The 19,359-nt window shown below is 40.5% G+C and overlaps 1 protein-coding gene across 6 annotated transcripts in view; it reads right to left on the reverse strand.

Annotated features, from left to right (window-relative positions):
• Positions 1-1,245: 1,245 nt before the first annotated feature.
• The window catches only part of Cobll1 (cordon-bleu WH2 repeat protein like 1), a 141,617-nt gene continuing 123,503 nt past the window's right edge, over positions 1,246-19,359 (reverse strand). For all 6 annotated transcript variants that reach the window (XM_041631522.1, XM_041631525.1, XM_041631521.1 and 3 more), the window contains 5 exons: positions 17,035-17,269; positions 15,977-16,074; positions 13,152-14,863; positions 11,138-11,314; positions 1,246-2,475 (listed from right to left, as the gene is read on the reverse strand). In XM_041631522.1, coding sequence (XP_041487456.1) covers positions 2,389-2,475; positions 11,138-11,314; positions 13,152-14,863; positions 15,977-16,074; positions 17,035-17,269 — 2,309 coding nt within the window. In that variant the 3' untranslated portion in view covers positions 1,246-2,388. The remainder of the gene's footprint in view (positions 2,476-11,137; positions 11,315-13,151; positions 14,864-15,976; positions 16,075-17,034; positions 17,270-19,359) is intronic.

Here is a 19,359-nt window from a genome sequence, read left to right on the forward strand (position 1 = left end):
TTATACTTTTAGTAACTGTTGCTGTGAAACCCATCCTGTTCTACAACTTTTTTTTTTTTTTTTTTTTTGCTGTATCTGTGCTAACCCAGGACTCTTGTTTGAGGACTGTATATTATCTATGATGAATATATCCCAGCGTGGAACACTGATAAGGATACATACATAGCTGTCACATCTTACTGATGTCTCCTTTACATGTTGGATAATTTTTGAGGGTATAAGCAAGGGACCTCTGATTTACAGCACGTTTCCTAGCAACCGTCAGACCTCACCCCATTGTTGCTCCTTATTTTTGATGTTTACTACTTTGGTTCTTACAGCCTTGCTGAGATGGTAACCTATGCATTTCCTACTTACTGTCTACTATTTCTCTGACTAGCAATGAAAATATTATTTGCCATGTTTGCTAGCCTTTTACATTCCTTATCCTGCTAACAAATTCACCCCTTTACATACCTAAAACACATTGCTCCAATGGGCCTTATTTGTCTTCTTGGCACTTACATTTCACATCTTAAAGGTTGGAGATTCATCATATCTTTTATGACAGCATCATATATTTTAAACAAGTTTTCACATGCTACAGTCTGAAAGCACCAATTATGTCCTAAGTTTTCAGATGTTACTTTGAAAGCCTTCAATCTGACACAAACACATTGATAATATAGTTTGAAGTAAAACCACACTTTTCCTCAAGTAGACAATTGTCCAAACATTAATTTTCAAAAGCCTGCTCTTTTCTGTACTTGTTTAAAATGATAGAACCTAGTATCTGTGTAGAAGGTTCTCACTCTCAGGTGTCAAACAAGGAACAACAGCAGCAGGAACCAGCCTAAGTATTTTCTGTGATTGCATCAGAATATCAGGGCGTCACTATTCCCTGGGAAGCCCGATATATGGAAAGCATTAGTATTGTGTGCATGCTAATAGTTGACAGAAATATGTCCATCAGGGCTGGAGAGATGGCTCAGAAGTTAAGAGCACTGGCTGCTCTTGCAGAGGACTTGGGTTCAAGTCCCAAAACCCACCTAGCAGCTCACAACTGTCTTCTTCTGGCCTTCACAGGCACTGCGTGCGCGCGCGCGCGCGCGCACACACACACACACACACACACACACACACACACGGTGCACAGGCAGACATGCATGCGAAACACCCATACACATAAAATTTCAAAACAATGCATTTTCTTCATAAGTTATTCAAATATGCTAGTTAACACAAACCACACTGGAAACAACAGACTTCAAATATATAACTTGCTTTTATTAACTGGAAAAAGAATTCATATTTGTCAAAATGGCAGATACACCAGTATCTTTAGTAAGATTCAAACCGTGTCAGGCTGTTTGAACAGTCTCTGGAATAAATGAGCCATTAAATTTTTAAGGAAATTCAGAACATCAACATGTTCTAGACTCTAGCATCACTATAAGCCAAGTACACATCAAGTATTGTTCCCCTTAACCAGTTGGCTTCCAGGAAAATATATATTATTATTTAGACAATTAACATCTGAGCTTCATAAATGACTAATACAGCATTTTATTTTAATTAAATCAACATTTTATAAACTTCTAACTAGTCTTTAAAGTTTTGAATATGGACATAAACTAGCCTCTGTTCTCCCTATATACCAAATGGGAAATACCTGCCATAATATATCAACATTTTCATAGGAATATTTTAAGACTTCTGGCATTAGAAAATGTGTAATATCTGTGCAACACCATCATAATTATATACAAAAAGCATCTTAAAATCTCCTTGTGCAATTTAACTACTAAAGGTTAAAGTGATATATTTAAAAAGTAATATTCTTATTTCCTATAGATCTGGCACTCACTTGTAATTAAAGAATGCACAAAATAAGTCTCACATGAAATGGTTCCTCAATAAAAATAACTGAATATTATTTATTTGATTTACTAGTTTTCGATATCTTTCAGCCAAAAAGGCTTTATTCTAATTTATGTTTCCAATTACAGTCTAATGCTGAGGCAGTAAATGTTAGTCTGTGCTTGCCTGTTTCCCTGTCATACAATATGTCCATAAATCTCAATACACACCTTTGTTTCATGGTACACAGTATGTCCATAAATAAAACAAAAAAAAATCACTAAGCTGTGATTATTCAGCAGTAGGGGGAAAAAACCAAGTCATTTACATCTTGTTTAGTTTCTAAAGCAGCACTGCTTAGTTATGACAAATAAGACCAAACGTTATTATAAATTATAAACTCTAGCCATGTTCCTTTTGGCATTAAATCCATAACACAAATGCTTATTCTTGAATAGATTTATATATTAGTGTACATCTGAATATACATCTTCCGATATCCCTTGTACGCAGAAGGCTGGTCAGTGAAGTGTGTCACAGCAGGTAATGTTAGCCACTGTCCTGGGCATCAGAGGACACAGCATGGCTGAGTCCTGACTTTCCATTCACAGCTATTGTATTGGACGGAACAGTAACCTAGGAGGAAGAAACACATTTTGTTCCCGTCAGTTTTTATAAAATGAGACAGCTGTCTAATGTTTAACAATCATCACATTATAACTTCTGCTTAACTGAAAACGTTAGCATTCAGTATTTATCACTCAATGATTTACAAATAATTAAGAATAAATGCTCACTCACTCGTGAAACGGAAAATGAGATGCTTGCTATTTCCACAACAAACAAGTTAAATAACCCATCAACATATCTTAGTCTTTATAAAATTACCAAGCCAACAGAAAAGACAAGAACACAGACAGACTGCAGGCCAAGCTGTCACAGTGCAGTTTTAGCTATGTGAATCCTGGCTTCTCAGAAGTGCTTTGAAAAAAAAATGGATTTTGCAAAATTTTACAAGTTTGTACTAATACCAGAAAGTAGTTTGAAATCCTTCTCTTACCAATTCTCTATATATTTAAAACAAAAGCATCCACCACCAAAACTGGGTCTTTAAGAATTCTTTCATGGTAAGGGCTACAGCCAACTGTCAAGCCTGTGACTATTAGACCTAGAAAAAAGGAATGACGGAAAGGCTTTACAGGAAGCTTCAATCAGCCTTCAAAACTCAATGCCTGAGTGTTCTATTTGCAAAGCACTGGAGAAAAGAAAAGAAAAGGAAATAAAAGAAAAGAAAAAAAAAACAATCATTCAAGACAGTCAAGCAGGATGGTATACACAGCCATCCCAGCACTTGGGACACTGGGGTGGTGTGGGAAGTCCTTCTGTATTTGTGTTGTTTTAATGGTTAATAAATAAAGAACCTGCTTTTGGCCAATGGCTTAAAAGAATACAGTCAGGCTGAAAAAGATATAGAGAGAGCAGGCAGAGCCAGGGAGAAGCCGTGTAGCTGCCAGAGGAGAAGACACAAGCCGCCAGCCAGAACCTTGCCAGTAGGCCACAAGCCTCGTAGTCAAACATAAAATAATAGAAATGGGTTGAGATGTAAAAGTGAGCTAGAAATATGCATAAGCTAAAGCAGTGTCGTAAATAATACAGTTTCTGTGTGATTATTTCTGGTCTGGGCAGCTGGGAACAAACAAACAGCTTTCCTACTACACTGAGGCAGAAGAGCTGCAGACCAGAATGTGATGGAGAGTGAGACCCTTCCTCCCTCCCCACAAAACACAAGTTTTCCAAATGCCTTGGAATTCTAAGGTTTTTTTTTAAAAGACTTAGAGAATGTAAAAAAAAAAAATATGGATCATGACTAGTAAATACACACATGTCACATGTAAAATACAGTAAAATATTACAAGAAAACAATCTCTACATTGCAATTTGAGCAGCAAGGATTTACAAACAAGAATTGCTATCTTTGAGTAAGTAAGAACTGACAGAGGAATGGGCACAGATCCTGTGAGTAGAGCAAAGGAGAGAAAGAATATGTTTTTGTTTGCACTTTGGTTCCTGCTTCGCATTAAACGAGGATTTGGTTCTCTGTGGTAATGAATTTCCTGGGGGGCTTGATCAACTAAGATGAAGCTCAGCAGATGAAGCCACACAGTTGAAATGACAACTAAGGACAGCTGCCACCAAAGCAAGGGTCCTCACCTAAGCCCACTTAGTTGTCTGGTCACGTGGGCTACTTTCCAGCATAAAAAGCCACAATAATGACTTTTCGCTGCCGAGTTTTAATCCTGAAGCTTTTCTGCGTGAGAAAATTGCCTTTGTAATTCATGCTATAATTACAGTTCTCAAAAACCTTCTGTAAAAAGGTTTATTTTTCACTTGCGTGTGTGTGTGTGTGGTGTGTGTTGAGGTATTTGGGTATGGGATGCCTGTGTGTGCGTGTGGAGGCCACGAGAAGCTATTAGATCCCCTGGAGCTGGAGTTATAAGCCTTCGTGAGCTGCAAGGCAAGGTGCTAAAAACTGAACTCTGGTCCTCTGGAAGAGCATCAAGAGCTCTTAAACCACTGATCCCCTTCGTAATTGTTTATAAGAAACAAATGTATTCACAAAACTATATAGTGGAGGCTTTCAATATTCATCCGGTAAAATTTGTTCATTGGAATGTCATAAACAGAACCCAGCTCATTGTCCACTAATAAGCAGTCAATGCTACAGTGCCATTCATATTCAGAAGGATTAATGCTGGACTATAGAAACAACTGCACCTGCACCTCACAATGGACACCTGCAAACAAAGGATCCTAATCAAGAAATCATCACGTATGTCTACCATCTCTCTCACTCATGTTTACTCATATACTCAGTAGCCCTTGTTATCTATCTTTTAGAAGAACAACAAAGAAAACGCAGCTCAGCCCCAACTCCATACTGAATGTTCTGTTTTCAGTACTGATCAGTGCATGGGAAGACAGGGCTAGAGTCCTCTGCCTGAACTGCAGGGTCAGGGCAGGGCTGGATGTCATGAGCAGTGGAAATCCGTATTTGCACATCTTCCTGCATTATCTTATGCTCTGTTGTGTGAGCCTTTGGGGCAGCAGTTAATGGTGTAAATGTCGGAGAGAAAATGAAGTAGCAAAGTAAGCATGATTTCGTTAAAATGCTATTCATTTTGTATTTGTACTAAAACTTCAACAGCTTTTAAAAAAAGAACTACAAAAATTCACAATAAAAGCAAAACTGGCAACCAATAAATGGTCTGGACAGCTCACAAATGACCTATAATGATTTTTTTAAAATGTCCCAAAACTCCAGCCATCAGAGCAACTGAAACTAATCTGAGATTCTCTTATCCCAGTCAGAATAGCCACCATTCAAGAAAAAAATGATGCCAACAAATGACAGCAAAGACGCGGGGAAAAATAAAAATAACCCTTATCCACTGTTGGAAGTGCAAAGCAGTAAAGCTACTGTGGAATCAACATAAGGGTTTCACACAAAACTAAAAAAAAAAAAAAAAAAAGGAGGAGGAGGAAAGGAGGAGGAGGAGAGGAGAAGGAGGAGGAAGAGGAAGAAGAGGACGAGGAGGAAAAGGAGGAGGAGAGGAGGAGGAGAAGGGGAAGAGAGGAGGAGGAAAGAAGAAGAAGAGGAAGGAGGAGGAGGAGGAGGAGGAGGAAGGGGCGGAAGGGGAGGAAGGGGAGAGGAGGAGGAGAGGAGGAGGAGGGAGGAGGAGGGAGGAGGAGGGAGGAGGAGGAGGAGGAGGAAGAAGAAGAAGAAGAAGAAGAAGAAGAAGAAGAAGAAGAAGAAGAAGAAGAAGAAGAAGAAGAAAACATATGCCCTTGCTATACTATACTCGACCTGGGCATTCTCAAGTGATTCCATATCCTACTTTAGGGACACTTGCCATGTTTATCACAGTCACAAGGAAATGAATCTGCCTAGACGTCCATCAACAGATAAGGAGACAATGAAAATGTGGTATAAATACACAAAGGGATTTCAGCAGTAAAAAATGGAATTATGAAGTTTGTAGGAAAATGGCTAGAACTAGAAAATCCCATATTAAGTAAAATACGAGAGGCACAAAGACAGACATATGCCATATGATCTCACATATACACGGAACGAGCAACTAACCGCTAACTATGCATACTCAGGTATAGCGGCTAGTTTTCTGATCACTAACTATGCATATTCAGGTTTAGTGGCTAGTTTTCTGACAACATGACACGAACTTGTGTTACTTGAGAAGAGGAAACTTCAGTTGAGAAAATACTTCCATTAGACTGGCTCAGAGGTAAGTAAGTCTATGTGGCATTTCTTGTTTAATGACTGATGTGGTAGAGCCTAGCCCACTGGGCACGTGGCTCCAGGTTGTATAAAAAAAGCAGCTACGCCAGCCTTGGGGTGAGAGCCAGTAGCAATGTTTCCCCCATGCTCTCTGTTTCAGGGTCTGCCTTGAGTCCCTGCCTTGGCTTCCCGATGAGGAGGCAGTAACCTGGAAGACAAATTAACCCTTTCTTCCCCATATTGCTTTTGGTCATGATCTTTAAACAGCAGAAGAAACCTAAGCAGGATACCAGGTGAGGCAAATAAGGATCAAGGCCATTAAAATAATAAGAAGCAATGTACGAGGGGTGGAGGAGGAGGTCCTTTAAGGGAAGGGAATGGGGAAAACGAGAACAAAATGAAGGAGTACAGTCACTGGGATGACATGTCAGGGTAGGAGAGCAAGTAGGCGGAGGAAGAAGTTAGGGGAGAATCAACAAAAATTTAACATGTGTGAAATAAAAAACTTCGTACAGAAGTCCAATACTTTGGAAGCTAATTTTAAAAAACAGTCAAATAATGTATTCTCTTAAATAGCATAGTCTACCATTGATGGGAAACTCGAGAGAAGTAAGTTTATAAATTATTTCCAGAAGAATCCATCGTACAAACTAGATTTGTCAATACACTAACAAAATATTCTGGAAGGTTATATAGCAGTATGTGAGATGCAATTACCCACATGCCTACAAGGATCTCAGCACTTTGAGAAGTTGCGGCAGAGGGACTGTGAATGCAAGACTAGCCTGGGCTACAATAGATAGATCAGTCCCTATCTCAAAAAAATAAACGAATAAAGAGAAGTTACCTTACAAGAGAAAAAAATCATTTCTTTGATATTTAAAAATATGAGAAGATATCATTAATATTCTTTTCTATGAATCTATAAACCCTAGGATCAGAGATCCTGTCTATTGGAGCCCACTTTATCTCAAAGCTTCTTTTGGTGCCTGTCACGTCCTAGTGCTAAAGAGTATTTCTTAAATGAGATACAACAACTTCTAAGAAACATTCTGAAACTAAAGCATTACTGACTTGAACTATGCACATAATTTACTTACAACAGAATTACTTTTTGAAAAAAATTATTTTTAGTTTATGTGTATTCCCAGCATCCACAGAAGTCAGAGGAAAGCATTTGATACACCAGAACTGGAGTTACAGGCAGTGCGAATGGAACCGGGTCCTCTGCAGGAACAGACAGTTCTCTTAGCCCCTGAGCCATGTCTCCAGACCTGCAGTAAAGTTACTTTTTAAAAACTAATGTTTAAGAACTCACTGATGCGCCTCTTGATTCTATGTCCTTGATGCTTGAAGAAATTCTTATGAATAATCACAAAATTTGAACTGTGGCTATGAAACACAACACTACCTATTTTTCACACAGAACTCATTTAGAGAGAACTGTCAACCTGTCCGTGATCCTTTGTTTCAAATCAAGCAACAAAAAATAAGAATAAAAGGCAAGCAATTAAACAACACAAGTTAGTGCGCCTGTGAAAGACTTCCTGTTCCTTCCGTATATCCATCCAGTCAAGAAGAAATTTTACATTCTGAGGCAATCTACAATATGAAGTATAAAACACAAATTTACTTTAGACTCAATTTTTCAAAGCCGTATTCTATTTATAACAATGTAATGGCCCGACTTTCAGCAATTTTTGAACAACACAAAGCACCAAAAGCAGCCAAAGTCCTTGTGTCAAAGTCGACCAACAATAATGGATGACCTCACTCCCTTCTCTATGAACAATTTGATGATTCATGGGTAAATCTTCACACCGGACACAATTTTAATATTGTGCTACGCTAATTAAAGCTTTGTATGAAGACAAACTAGTCTCCATGACTACCTGTTAAGTAAATGGGAGTAAGGTATAGAAAAAAAACCAGAGAAGCATGAAAATATCACAGTACGTTCACAGCCACAATCACACAATGAACGGAATATCCCAATGCAAGGTAGCTACTCCAATGAAGGCTCCCTGCTCTTCAGGAACCAGAGCCATGGCCAGGTTGGTACCTGGAACTAAACTGAGCATTTTAAGTTCAAAGATACAGGTAACCATGGAGCCAGCTCCCCTTTCAATATTCAGATTGTTGTCTGGCCTGAGCTTGTGGAGGACTTTTATACGCTGTCAAAGCCACTGTTGAGTCCATATGTGTTACAAGGCATGCCCAATGGTACACCAATGGAATGGGTGTTGTGGAGTAACCACCCACTTTCTGATTGGATTTAAAGCCTGCTCCATAAGGTGAATCTCATACCTGGACCAGTCCATGGAACCCCCAAACCTCTGGCTAAACAGGTCACAGGCGGCCCTAGGCTCAAACCTGCCACTATCATTCTGCAACATAGACAGTATTAAACCAACTCCTGATGGTTATCATTATAGTCCTAGATTAGTGCATCTCTCGTGAGGATGAAAGTGGCTTCTTTTTGGCAGTAGATGGCAGGCAATTCATACAGACTCATGACTGGTCAAGAGGTATAGATGGAAGACAACCAGAATGCTCATCCAGAAAAGGGACATCTATATCACAACTCCTCTTCCTCCTCCCCGGTTCAGGGATCTTGGGTAAGAGAAAGCTGACAGAATCAAAGAGTCAGAAGTAGTGGACAAATAACAAGGGAACTGTTTTCTAGACACATCGGGTTGCATGAGGCCCAACTTTTAGCTGAGGAGCTACCGACTACTGACATCTGCTGGCAATGGGAAAGTCAGTTTGAAGGGTGTGACTCCAGGAGGTGCTAACCACACATCTGTAGTTAGCCAAACACCCGAGAGGATGTGAGTAACACAAACTGGACTTGGTGGGCTTAAAAAAAAAAAAAAAAAAAAGGACGCAGAATTCGGTAAAGGATAAGAAGGAGATCTGGAAAGAATGGGGCGAGGAAATGAATGTAACCAAAATACCTCACGTGAAAGTCTCAAAGGAGCAAGGCAAAAGCTGTCTAGAAGACAATATGAAGCTGAGAGACGGTGGGCAGACAGACGAGCGAAAGAGCAGGAGTGGCGGGGAACCTGCTCAACATACAGTGTATAAACACAAAAACAATCAAAGAACATTTAAAATAATGTTCCAGTAAGACGCTCTAGTCTTCAAAAACACTACTATTTATCATTTTTAGAATTAGAGTTGTATTTGTTTAGAACTTTCCAAAAGACACAATATGAGCATGCTTATATGTAAGTCTTAGTATGCAAAAATAATTTTTAAAAATAGATACTATAGCTGAAATGCTGGTCACTGAGTTTAGAGACTGAGTATTACTAGCTCCTTTAGCCACTTTCCGTGAACTAAAATAGATTATGGATGAAATGTTCATTAAAAAAAATCATAGGAGTTGGCACTCTACAGGCTCCAAGCTGTTAATAACTTCCTACTCAATGAGATAAAGTTTTCTACTCAATAGAATCGGAAGTAATGAGTTTTAAATAGGATACAATTACAGGCGCATCATTTAGGCCCCCTTTTCTGTTGGTTCAGATCCAGCTCTTTCTGGAAGCGCTGAGAGTTTACTATGTGAAAGCCTTGCCAAATCAGGCCCAGGAATCCACCAGTTAGTGTCCTGCTGCTGGCCTGAAACACATCTGCAGTTCAACGCACAGTGTTCTGCAATGTGTCCATACGAACTGGTGAGTGTATGCACCTGCTCATTCCTGAAGCGTTGTGTTTAATACCTGTGTATACACCAGGCTCTCCTGTGGATAAATGCAACACTGGTTATCGGGCCCAGGCTATAAAGAAGGCAGTGGCTTGGCTTATTCACCTTACTGCCCTTGATATCTAGAAAAATGTTTCTTACTGAATTTAGGAATCTTAGATTGGTGGTAATTGGCTTGAGGATCCTTTGTATCTTCCTGGATCAAAAACAGAAAATATTTCATCAACGAGAATGGGTTACCTATTGACACTAGCAGATTTCCCCCTTGACAAAGAAATTTGTGAGGACTGATAAAATGTTAATTTCAATATTTAAATCTATATGGACTTTTCTGATGCCTTGGTACTTATATATAATCTACAAAGTCCTCTGAATTATTCCTTCATGTTTCTATCATTCTTGAAACCACTTACTATTTTGCTTTGTCTCAGTGCTTGCCCAGGACAAAGTGCCAACTCTTCTGGAACAACAGTAAGACACACATGCATGCACACACAGGCGTGCACGCAGGCATGCACGCAGAGACACTGCCCTGGACAGTTCTACATGGCAAAGGTTGCTCACACATGAAACCCCCAGTGAGTCAGTTGACTCAGAACTTCCACGCTGAGAGGCTTCTCAGCCGGTCACCCTGTCCTGTGCTCTCCCAGGGGACAAAGGTGGAGAGAGAGGCGAGACCAGCCTGTGACGCTCACGCTCTGTCCAGAGGAATCGAGCCCCCATCATTGCTCTCTCTCCTACAGGTGAGCAAGAATGCACCATATCATGTGGTTGGCACTCTGCATATGGGCTCTGGGTGAGCTCTGCTCTGCATTCTCTAGACTCCCCTCCACTTACTACAGCTGATGTTCCTTTTTGTAACTGTCCTTAAAAGTCACACACAATAATTACTTTGACCACTGAGAGATGACTGCCAACATAAATGTTCCCACTAGTAAAAGTCCACCTTTTCTGGAAAAAAGTGGGGGGGCATTTCAAGAGATTCTTATGGTGCTAACAAAATTCCTTAAAATAAGAGTCAAGGTTAGCTTTTTACATATGCAATAATGAAAGCAGTCATATTTTGAACTTGGCCCACAGAGTGGGGGAAAGAAACTGACACATTTTTATGTATGGGAATACTCTGAAATCCTTCAGTTTATACTTCAAAAATGACTCGTAAGATAAAAGAATAATTTCTGACATCTTTCCTGTTCATATTTGAGTGTTAGAAGACCCACTCCCTCGCTCAAGTATTAGTTTAACAAGGTGAAAATAAATCTGCTGTTGCCCATCTGCTAGGGAAAACTTACTCTCTTTAACTTTGAGGCAGCCTCTCCAGAACGGATTGCGGTCAGCAAGCTCTGCCGAACCTGCTCCGGGTCAGAGCTTTGGAATGTTAGAGAACTCTGCCTCTTAAGGGTGAGCAATGGGCCATCAGCTGGAGTCAGCATTTGAGAACTCTGTTCGTTCGGTACAGGTTTATTTTTCTACAAAAAAAAAAAAAAAATGAATGCAGGGTATTTTTATGAATTCCAAGAGAAGAAAGGCCTACTTTTACAAACTGTGTTATCAAGAGCCCTTTTAAGACCGCACTTGTTGTGCTAATGATGCAGACACAGGTCTGTATCTCCGCCCTTCACTCAGCTGTCTCTGTTGATGGATCCCAGCTGGGAGATGAACTCCCTACCTTCCTGTCTTAGCAGAGGAAGCTATGGAAGAAAAATGCTACCTCTTTTTTTGTTTCATGAACAAAGTGGCAATTTTACTGTGTGTAAATCAAAGAACACTGATATTGCCAGCACAGAACTGGCAACCAGTGCCAAAACTCAAGATAAAAAAAATCCCACCAACTGAAAAACAACCCATTTTCACGGTTCTAACATAGTCGGGAAAATGTACAAAGCTGTTGAGTATACCAACTATTTCATACTTTAGAATCCAATGTGCCATTTAACAGGGGACTATCGATGTCTCTACTACACTTTACTGCCTGAGTTTTTTTTTTTCTTTCTAGAAGCAAGAGGAACCATGGACTGACTAGGGTTTTCCCCCATTAGATTAAAAATAAATGTTAAGAACTTCCAAACTAAATACTCAGAAATTCAATTAAACCTCTTAAGAACAAATATTTAGCAACTGATGTAACCTTGGAAGTGTTATATCAAGCAATCTTAAAAATGTCTTTTACAAACTGTCAAATTCCTATCTTTACTTTTTCAGTGAACTAAATAATAAATCCGAGGCAGTGTCTTAAAACTGTATCGACAAAATTAAGCTATTATCATTTAGGAACGTGATACATTTCAGGGAAAAGGCAGGCTCTACCTCTAAGTCCAAAATCCATCACTCTATCACACATACGTCCTGATGTTGGATAACACCGGTAAACAGAAATGTCAAATGGACGAGGAAATATTCTTCAAGATAAATACTGCCTCGGCAATAAAGAAAATATTTACTTGGTACCGGGGTCACTGGTCTCTTAGTCTAGGAGTGTTTGAAAAAGCTGTAAAAAGAACTCCTGGAGCTGCCACACAAACATGGAAGTCTTCTTTAAACACCACCAGAGCAGAGTACACACTGTAGGTTTTTAAAGATGGCTTGTGGATTACCATGAATCACACTGTTAATTTCAGAGCCTCCTTAGACTATTTTATGGGAACCCAGAAAGCAAGAGGCTTAGTTGACAATTCAGGTCAACAGGACTTTTTTAAAAACTACCATGATTGGATGGAAGTTTGATCTACATGTATATTATGGGAACTAACATAATGGATAATTAAGAAAACTACACTTTAAAGCCACTTCCATTTTCAATTAAGTTACATGTGATAGGTTTGGTAAGCTGAGGTTTAACACATGTGACAGACAGGCAATGTACAACTGAGACACATCGGGACCCTCCAGTCTCTGACACCATTTGTTTCAATTAAAACTACCTACTTGGCTATTACATACTGCTATAAAAGTGGATAAAAAAGAAAGTAAATCATAATATCCAAACAGTTAAAAAAATAGCAAAGCACAGGAGAATAGTCAATGCTCTACACTCAGCAATTATACATGCATATGAATAATGAGATGTTAACATACTTCCTAACGAAACAGCTACCTAACAATGACCTTCTACCTATATGAGTGCACTGTAACTCTCAAAGTAAAAAAGTCAGATTCTTAAGTATGTCCAGTCTGTTCCCAAAGTGCTTAGTTCAAAGTTAAGCAATACACAAATGCACCAAAGTATTGGTATAAAATGGACTGTCCCTTACTTTAACCAAGTCATACTGGAATCTGATTATCTATATTGGAAAAGCTAAGGCTTACCTTCTCAACATCATCGTGTTGGGGAACCACCGCAGGTGTATTTACTGTGTGTGTCTTTTCACCCTCCCTGTTAGCTGCAGGCTGGGCAGAGCAGTCCTCACTGGGTGATTCTGGACGCGCTTTACTGAAGGACTGTGACCGCTTCACCACAGCAAGGGCAAAGGGGGAGGGGCCAGAGCTGGAGTAGGGTCGTGGGGCCCCGAAAGTTTTCAAGGTCTTCAGGTTTAGTGATGTCCCCTGACCACCAGGGGGCTTGGGGGCTACAGGGGGAAGAGAGGTCTCAGGAGCAAGAGCCACAGGTTTGGGGGCTACAGGGGGAGGAGAGAGCTCAGGAGGAAGAGCCACAGGCTTGGGGGCTACAGGGGGAGGAGATGTCTCAGGAGGAGGAGCCACAGGCTTGGGGGCTACAGGAGGAAGAGAGATCTCAGCAGGAGAAGCCACAGGCTTGGGAGCTACAGGAGGAAGAGATATCTCAGCAGGCTTCTGGATGAATCCATCGGTTTTTGAAATATTGGACAGCGGAGCAGAATGAGTCCTTTCACTTAAGGGAGAAAGAATTTGCTCTGGAGGGGGCCGTGAGTCTCTCTGCACCTCTTTGGTTGCTGGTTCTTTGGGGGTAGGCCCGGGGGCCGTGTGGACACTCTTAGCAGCCGCAGAAGTCACATAGTGGCCTGACGCTCTCTTCTGCATCTGCAAAAAGAACGAACTTGGTTTGGCCTGGGGATTTGAAGCTCGGGCTCGAAATTTTGACTCCAGAATATTGTTTATGTCTTCCAAATTTGGTGCAAACGGAACGCCGCCAGTGTCCATAGTCACCCTGGGAGGTTTCGGGGGGTTCTCGGCACCAGTAGGTGAGCTCAGAGTCCTCTGCAAAGGGCGCTCTGTGCCTGGGCTGGGCTTTGGTTTAAGGTCAGGCTGAGGCTCCTGGGAGCCTCTGGAAGTAGCAAGGGCGCCTTCTGTTTGCATGGCTGTTTCTTTCGTATTCTCAAGCACATGCTTCTGCCCTGCAGCATGCATCTTTTGACCATCTTTATCCTCCAGTGTTTCCGATTCCCAGGCTTTCACTAGCTCCAGGGATTTGGGAGGCACTATTTTGTATGTTGTCATTCCAATTTTAGGGATATACTCTCTCGTAATTTCATTTGACGGTTTTGGCTTGGGGCTGTAGTCCTGTCTGTAAAGTGGAGAATTCTTTTGGTAAAGAGCAGCTGGAATCTTGTCACTTCCGTCTACAGGAGACAGAGGGCCATCGTTCCCAGCCGCACAAGCTGGCTCTTTCATGGGGAGTCTATCTGGGACATGTGTTGGGGTGCTGGGACTCCTGGATGCCTCTGAGGCCTTTACAGAACCCTGGAGACTCGAGGATGAGTGCTGGGTTGATCTGCTGCTAGCTGAAGTCTGCACACTCTCATCAACCTTGAGGTCAGACGAATTATGGACTGCATGATTCCCATCAAAACTGCTGCAGGCAGGAGTGGCCTGAATTGCCGCATCTTGCATTTTTGTCTTTTCTACGCTTGGTTGATTCATTTTTGGATTAGGTCCTGACGGTGCAGCATTATCCGTTCTACACACAGGGGAGCCTGGGAGTCCACCAGTTTCCACGTCCGCGGCTTTCTCTGGGGCTTTGCCTTCTACAGCAGTTTCTGCTTTCCTCAGTCTGTCTTTCACATGATCTGTGTTTGTGGCACAGACCATAATTTCATTTTGAACTACTGAGAGAAAAAAATACTGTCAAGCATGTATGAAATATATGTGCCTATGTTTGTTTTCTATGACTATTACAAATTTTTCACTTAACACAGATTGGACAATAAACATTCATACACCTTTGCTCTCGTTCTCTTAAAATGTATTATCACACGTTTCTTGAATTCTTTCCTGAGCATTATTCTGTTTTGAAGTACAATCTCATGTTGATATAAAGTGTCTTGATATTTTGTTATGGGCTACAAAGACTTTCTAGGAAGTCATAGGTCCAGGTCCCCGATCCAACACTGTGTGACTTGGCTGGAAAGTCAGGAATACTGAAGTGCATGGCTGGCAGTAATCAAGTAACAAAGTTAAAACAGAAGAAGGGTATCAATAAGAACTGAATGGATGAAATAGATGGAAATAGTTTATAAGGACAGCACAAGTCTACACCAACTGGCAGAAGTAAACTAATTACATCATGAGAAAAATAAGACACTGCCCTTAATTTGGGTGTAAGAATGGGGAAACGGGGCTGGAGAGATGGCTCAGAGGTTAAGAGCACTGACTGCTCTTCCAGAGGTCCTGAGTTCCCAGCATCCACATGGTGGCTCACAACCATTTATAATGAGGTCTGGTGCCCTCATTGTTGTATACATAATAAATAAATAAATCTTACCAATAAAAGAAAAAGAATGAGGAAATGGTGGCAAATGATGTTGCCTACTTATAAGGCTTGAACATCGGGCAGGCAAGTTCCATTCGAAGTGTGGCAATTTGAATACAAAGTAAAAATGTGCCCTGGGGAACGGGGAGGAACTCAGGCCACAGAAAAGATGCACAGAAGAATACAACTTTAAGACCTGAGATTTAAATCGATAGCATCCAAAGATGGAACAACATCATAAGGCGCAGACATGACAGCTACGAGCCCACTCTGGAATTATGCTGTCCATGTTCAAGTCCTCGGTCCATCACTTACTGTGAGACAGTATCTTCAAGAGTAACAGTTCCCAAAATAGTCATAAATGAGACAGATATGAAAGAAGCCAACGCAAAAAAATTTATTCAGCATGTTTTAAGAATAGTCTATGACATTGTGTTGGCCATCAGTATTGGTTTCTAACACTCACCGTGCTCTTGGCTTGATTCCAATGTCTTCAAGTCTCTAATACGGTCAGATACTGTGTCTTCATTGTTCATATCATATATGACAGGATTATTTGGCCCTCTGGAAGACATGACATTGTATATGATATGTGGAGGTTATTCAAACACACCATGAAAAAAAAAACAGGCAATACTTTTTTCAAAGACAGATGGATTGAAATAATCACCCTTTCCTGCCAAATATTAGAACTTTGAGAGCAAAGAAAAATATGACAGAGGAGATGCTGCCATGAAACATTGGCTTCAGTACACTTGTCCTATTGCAAAGGAAGATGCAAGAGGCTTGGTGAAAGGAATGTCTTCCAAATGAATGTCTTTACTTAGCTGTCAGGAGCGATTTTTTTTAAAAGAGAAAAGGAAACGAAAGGGAACATTTTAGTCTCGCATCTGGCAGAACCAACTGCATAAATCAGGATGTGAACTGACCTCACTGACTTTTTTTTTTTTTTTGCTGACTAAAGAGTTTAATTTGGAGACAATCCCACACAAATTTGGTAAAGCTCTAATGAAGACAGCTTATGTTGGTTGTTTGATTTCATCTTTATTCATAGCACTGAAATTCAAACACAGGATTAGTGGACTAGAGACGTTTTAAAAATTCCTGCGTCAGGTGGACAGTACTGCTTGTATCTCAGTCTTGACTATAAACAATGCTGGTGGCTTAGTCTACTTCTAATCTGGGGAGCATTTTCACGGTCTAGGTAGTGAAAACCCTCAGATGCATTCAGTACAAAGTCAAAACTCAATGCTTTATTTGGGTCAAACAGATAATAGACAAGCAAACAGACGGAAACATTTTAACTACAAGTGATGGTTTCCTGACATGGGGATACTATGCCTCTTGAATTAGGTTTCATTTGAACACACTTACATGTAGCTTGCTATCTTATTAGTAAGGATTTCCCAAGGACAGTATGAGAGAGAAACTATAAACAAAATGGTCAACCATAATTAAGCTTAAAATACCAGTTTTCTCTCAGAACAAACCACCACCACCACTCGTGGCCTAGAAACTACTTACTTTCCCTCTGTGTTTCTGCCTTCTTGGCTTTGTCCCTTGGAGCTTGGGGAGGCCTCTCCATCACTAAGGCTGAGCGCTGAGTCAGGATCATTCTCCAACACATTTGTTCTATCAGTAGATTCCGAAGGGACGTCAGGCAATTTCACAGAACCACTTCCGGCCTGATCTTTGGATGACTCACCCAGTTCTTCCTTTTCATCTATCTCTTCAAGACTATAATCAGAGCTTACACCAGCTACAAAGAAACGCAGATTCAATCCTAAATATTAACCGGCCCTTTTCATCATAAGCAATCTAGCAAGGAGGGGGTATTTATAATAATAATTAGCATTTTAAAATGTGGCTCGAAACTAAGAGTGAAATGTTTTTCTAATGATAAATGGTGAGGGTCCCCTGGAAGCAGACCACCTCACACGGATGTCATCCTAGAACCACGTTCTATCACTCTGGGCTTTCGTCACGGAAGGTTAATCTTACAAATGTCACATAACTGCATTTAGAAATCAATACCTTTGATTAGGTAACTTTAGAGGCATGCGATAATAATGTGAATTAAACAAATTAGCAACTTGAAACTCAGATTAATAGAACATTTTTGTACTAGTATGCCCTCGGACTGCCTCAGCAGGTATTAGCACTAACTGCAGTTGAGAGGACCTGGGTCTCCTTTTGGAAATCCTGATGCTCACATACATTCTGCTACTAAGTTAGATTCCTATGACAGGGGGTCAAGCATTGTGAAAATTCTTTACGAGTTTCTAATGTGCAATTTATATTAAGAGTCACTTATCTTACTGCTTAGTGTAATTTTTAATAAAGGAAAACAAAGATCAAATACTGCAAATTAATTTTTATTCTCACTCAAGATTTTTTTTCTCCTCTTAGATATGATATACTAGCCCTCTAACTTTACACATGCTAGGTAAGACTTTGCTACATACTGAGCTATGTGCACAGCCATGTTATAATATTGTTCCCAGTCAGTTTCCCAGATTGGCCTTGAATATGCTCTGTAGCCCAGGGAGGCTTAGATGTGCAATCCTCCTGCCTCAACTTCCGGAGTAGCTAGAATTACAAATCTGAGGCAGCAGACCCAGTTCCAGCTTTTCCTGCCATTTTGGGATCTCTTGCTTATTTCGTTTCATTTTTCCTTTGTTGTTAAGGTAGAATCTTCTGTTTCCCCGGCTGGCCTCAAATTCTTGTACCCCGAGTGCGGGGAAATACAGGCACAATCCACTACATCTAGCTGAAGCAACTTCCTCTGACACTTTCTCCTGTGCTCCAGAAAGTATGACGTACACACACAAGCGGGCAGCCACACTCCCATTACTTCTCTTCATCTCAGTTTAATGTAAAATCAAGTATGTTATACTCAGTGTTCTAAAGCGGCCCCCACCACTTACTATATTTAAATCTTTTCCCATACCGACACAAATGTGTGTGGCAGCCCTTCTCAACGGTTTTGGACAATATCTCATCCTACAAGAATTTCTTTCTATCATTATTTCTTACTGCCCACAACCAATGGCAGCAGGGTCAGAAAAGGAGACATTCCAGCAACAAAGTGCTCATCGTCCTTGCCAACATTAACTGTGAAAGTCAAGCTACCCATGAGGCTCAACACTTTTGCTTAAACAAATTGAACATTTCCATTTATGTGACAGTATCCGAGTGAAGCTTAATTTAACCTGGAGAGAGGGCAGTAAGGTCGTATGCTATTGCTCCAGTAGACAGACCACCCATAAACCATACCAGGAGTTGAACTGTAGTGTTAGACAGGAACATGTGTCAACTTCTGATCTTTGAAAAACAATATGAGCCAGGAGTTAAGTCACATACTTTTAATCCCAGTCCTGGAGAGGCAAAGGCAGGTGGGTCTCTATGTGTTTCTGGACAGCCTGGTCTACAAAGAAAGTTCCAGGCCAGCTTGGGCTACAGACCTTGTCTCAAAAAAAGAAAAGAAAAGAAAAGAAAAGAAAAGAAAAGAAGGAAGGAAGGAAACAAGCCAAGTGCTGGTGTTAGTACAGCTGTTTCATTCACAGATATTTGAGTACTCACAAAAGTTAAGGAATTTGAATTTACCTAAGTTTGAAACACATAAAGATGAAATGCAACTAATATTTCAAGGAATGTGTTTGCTGCATTTGAACTGTCAAACTATTAAACTTAACATTTAAATATGGTCTTTTCATATGCCATGTGTTTTTCCTGGTTATCAACAAAATAGAAAAATTGCTTGACAGATACTGTGCCTCTGGTAAAATATAGCTCTATGAAATCAATCCTAAACACACCTCTCTTTGTAGTCAGCACCGTACTATGACT

This window comes from Microtus oregoni, unplaced genomic scaffold (assembly GCF_018167655.1).
Source record: "Microtus oregoni isolate MIOR12 unplaced genomic scaffold, Mior012 000037F_ref0000500, whole genome shotgun sequence".
Lineage (NCBI taxonomy): Eukaryota > Metazoa > Chordata > Mammalia > Rodentia > Cricetidae > Microtus > Microtus oregoni.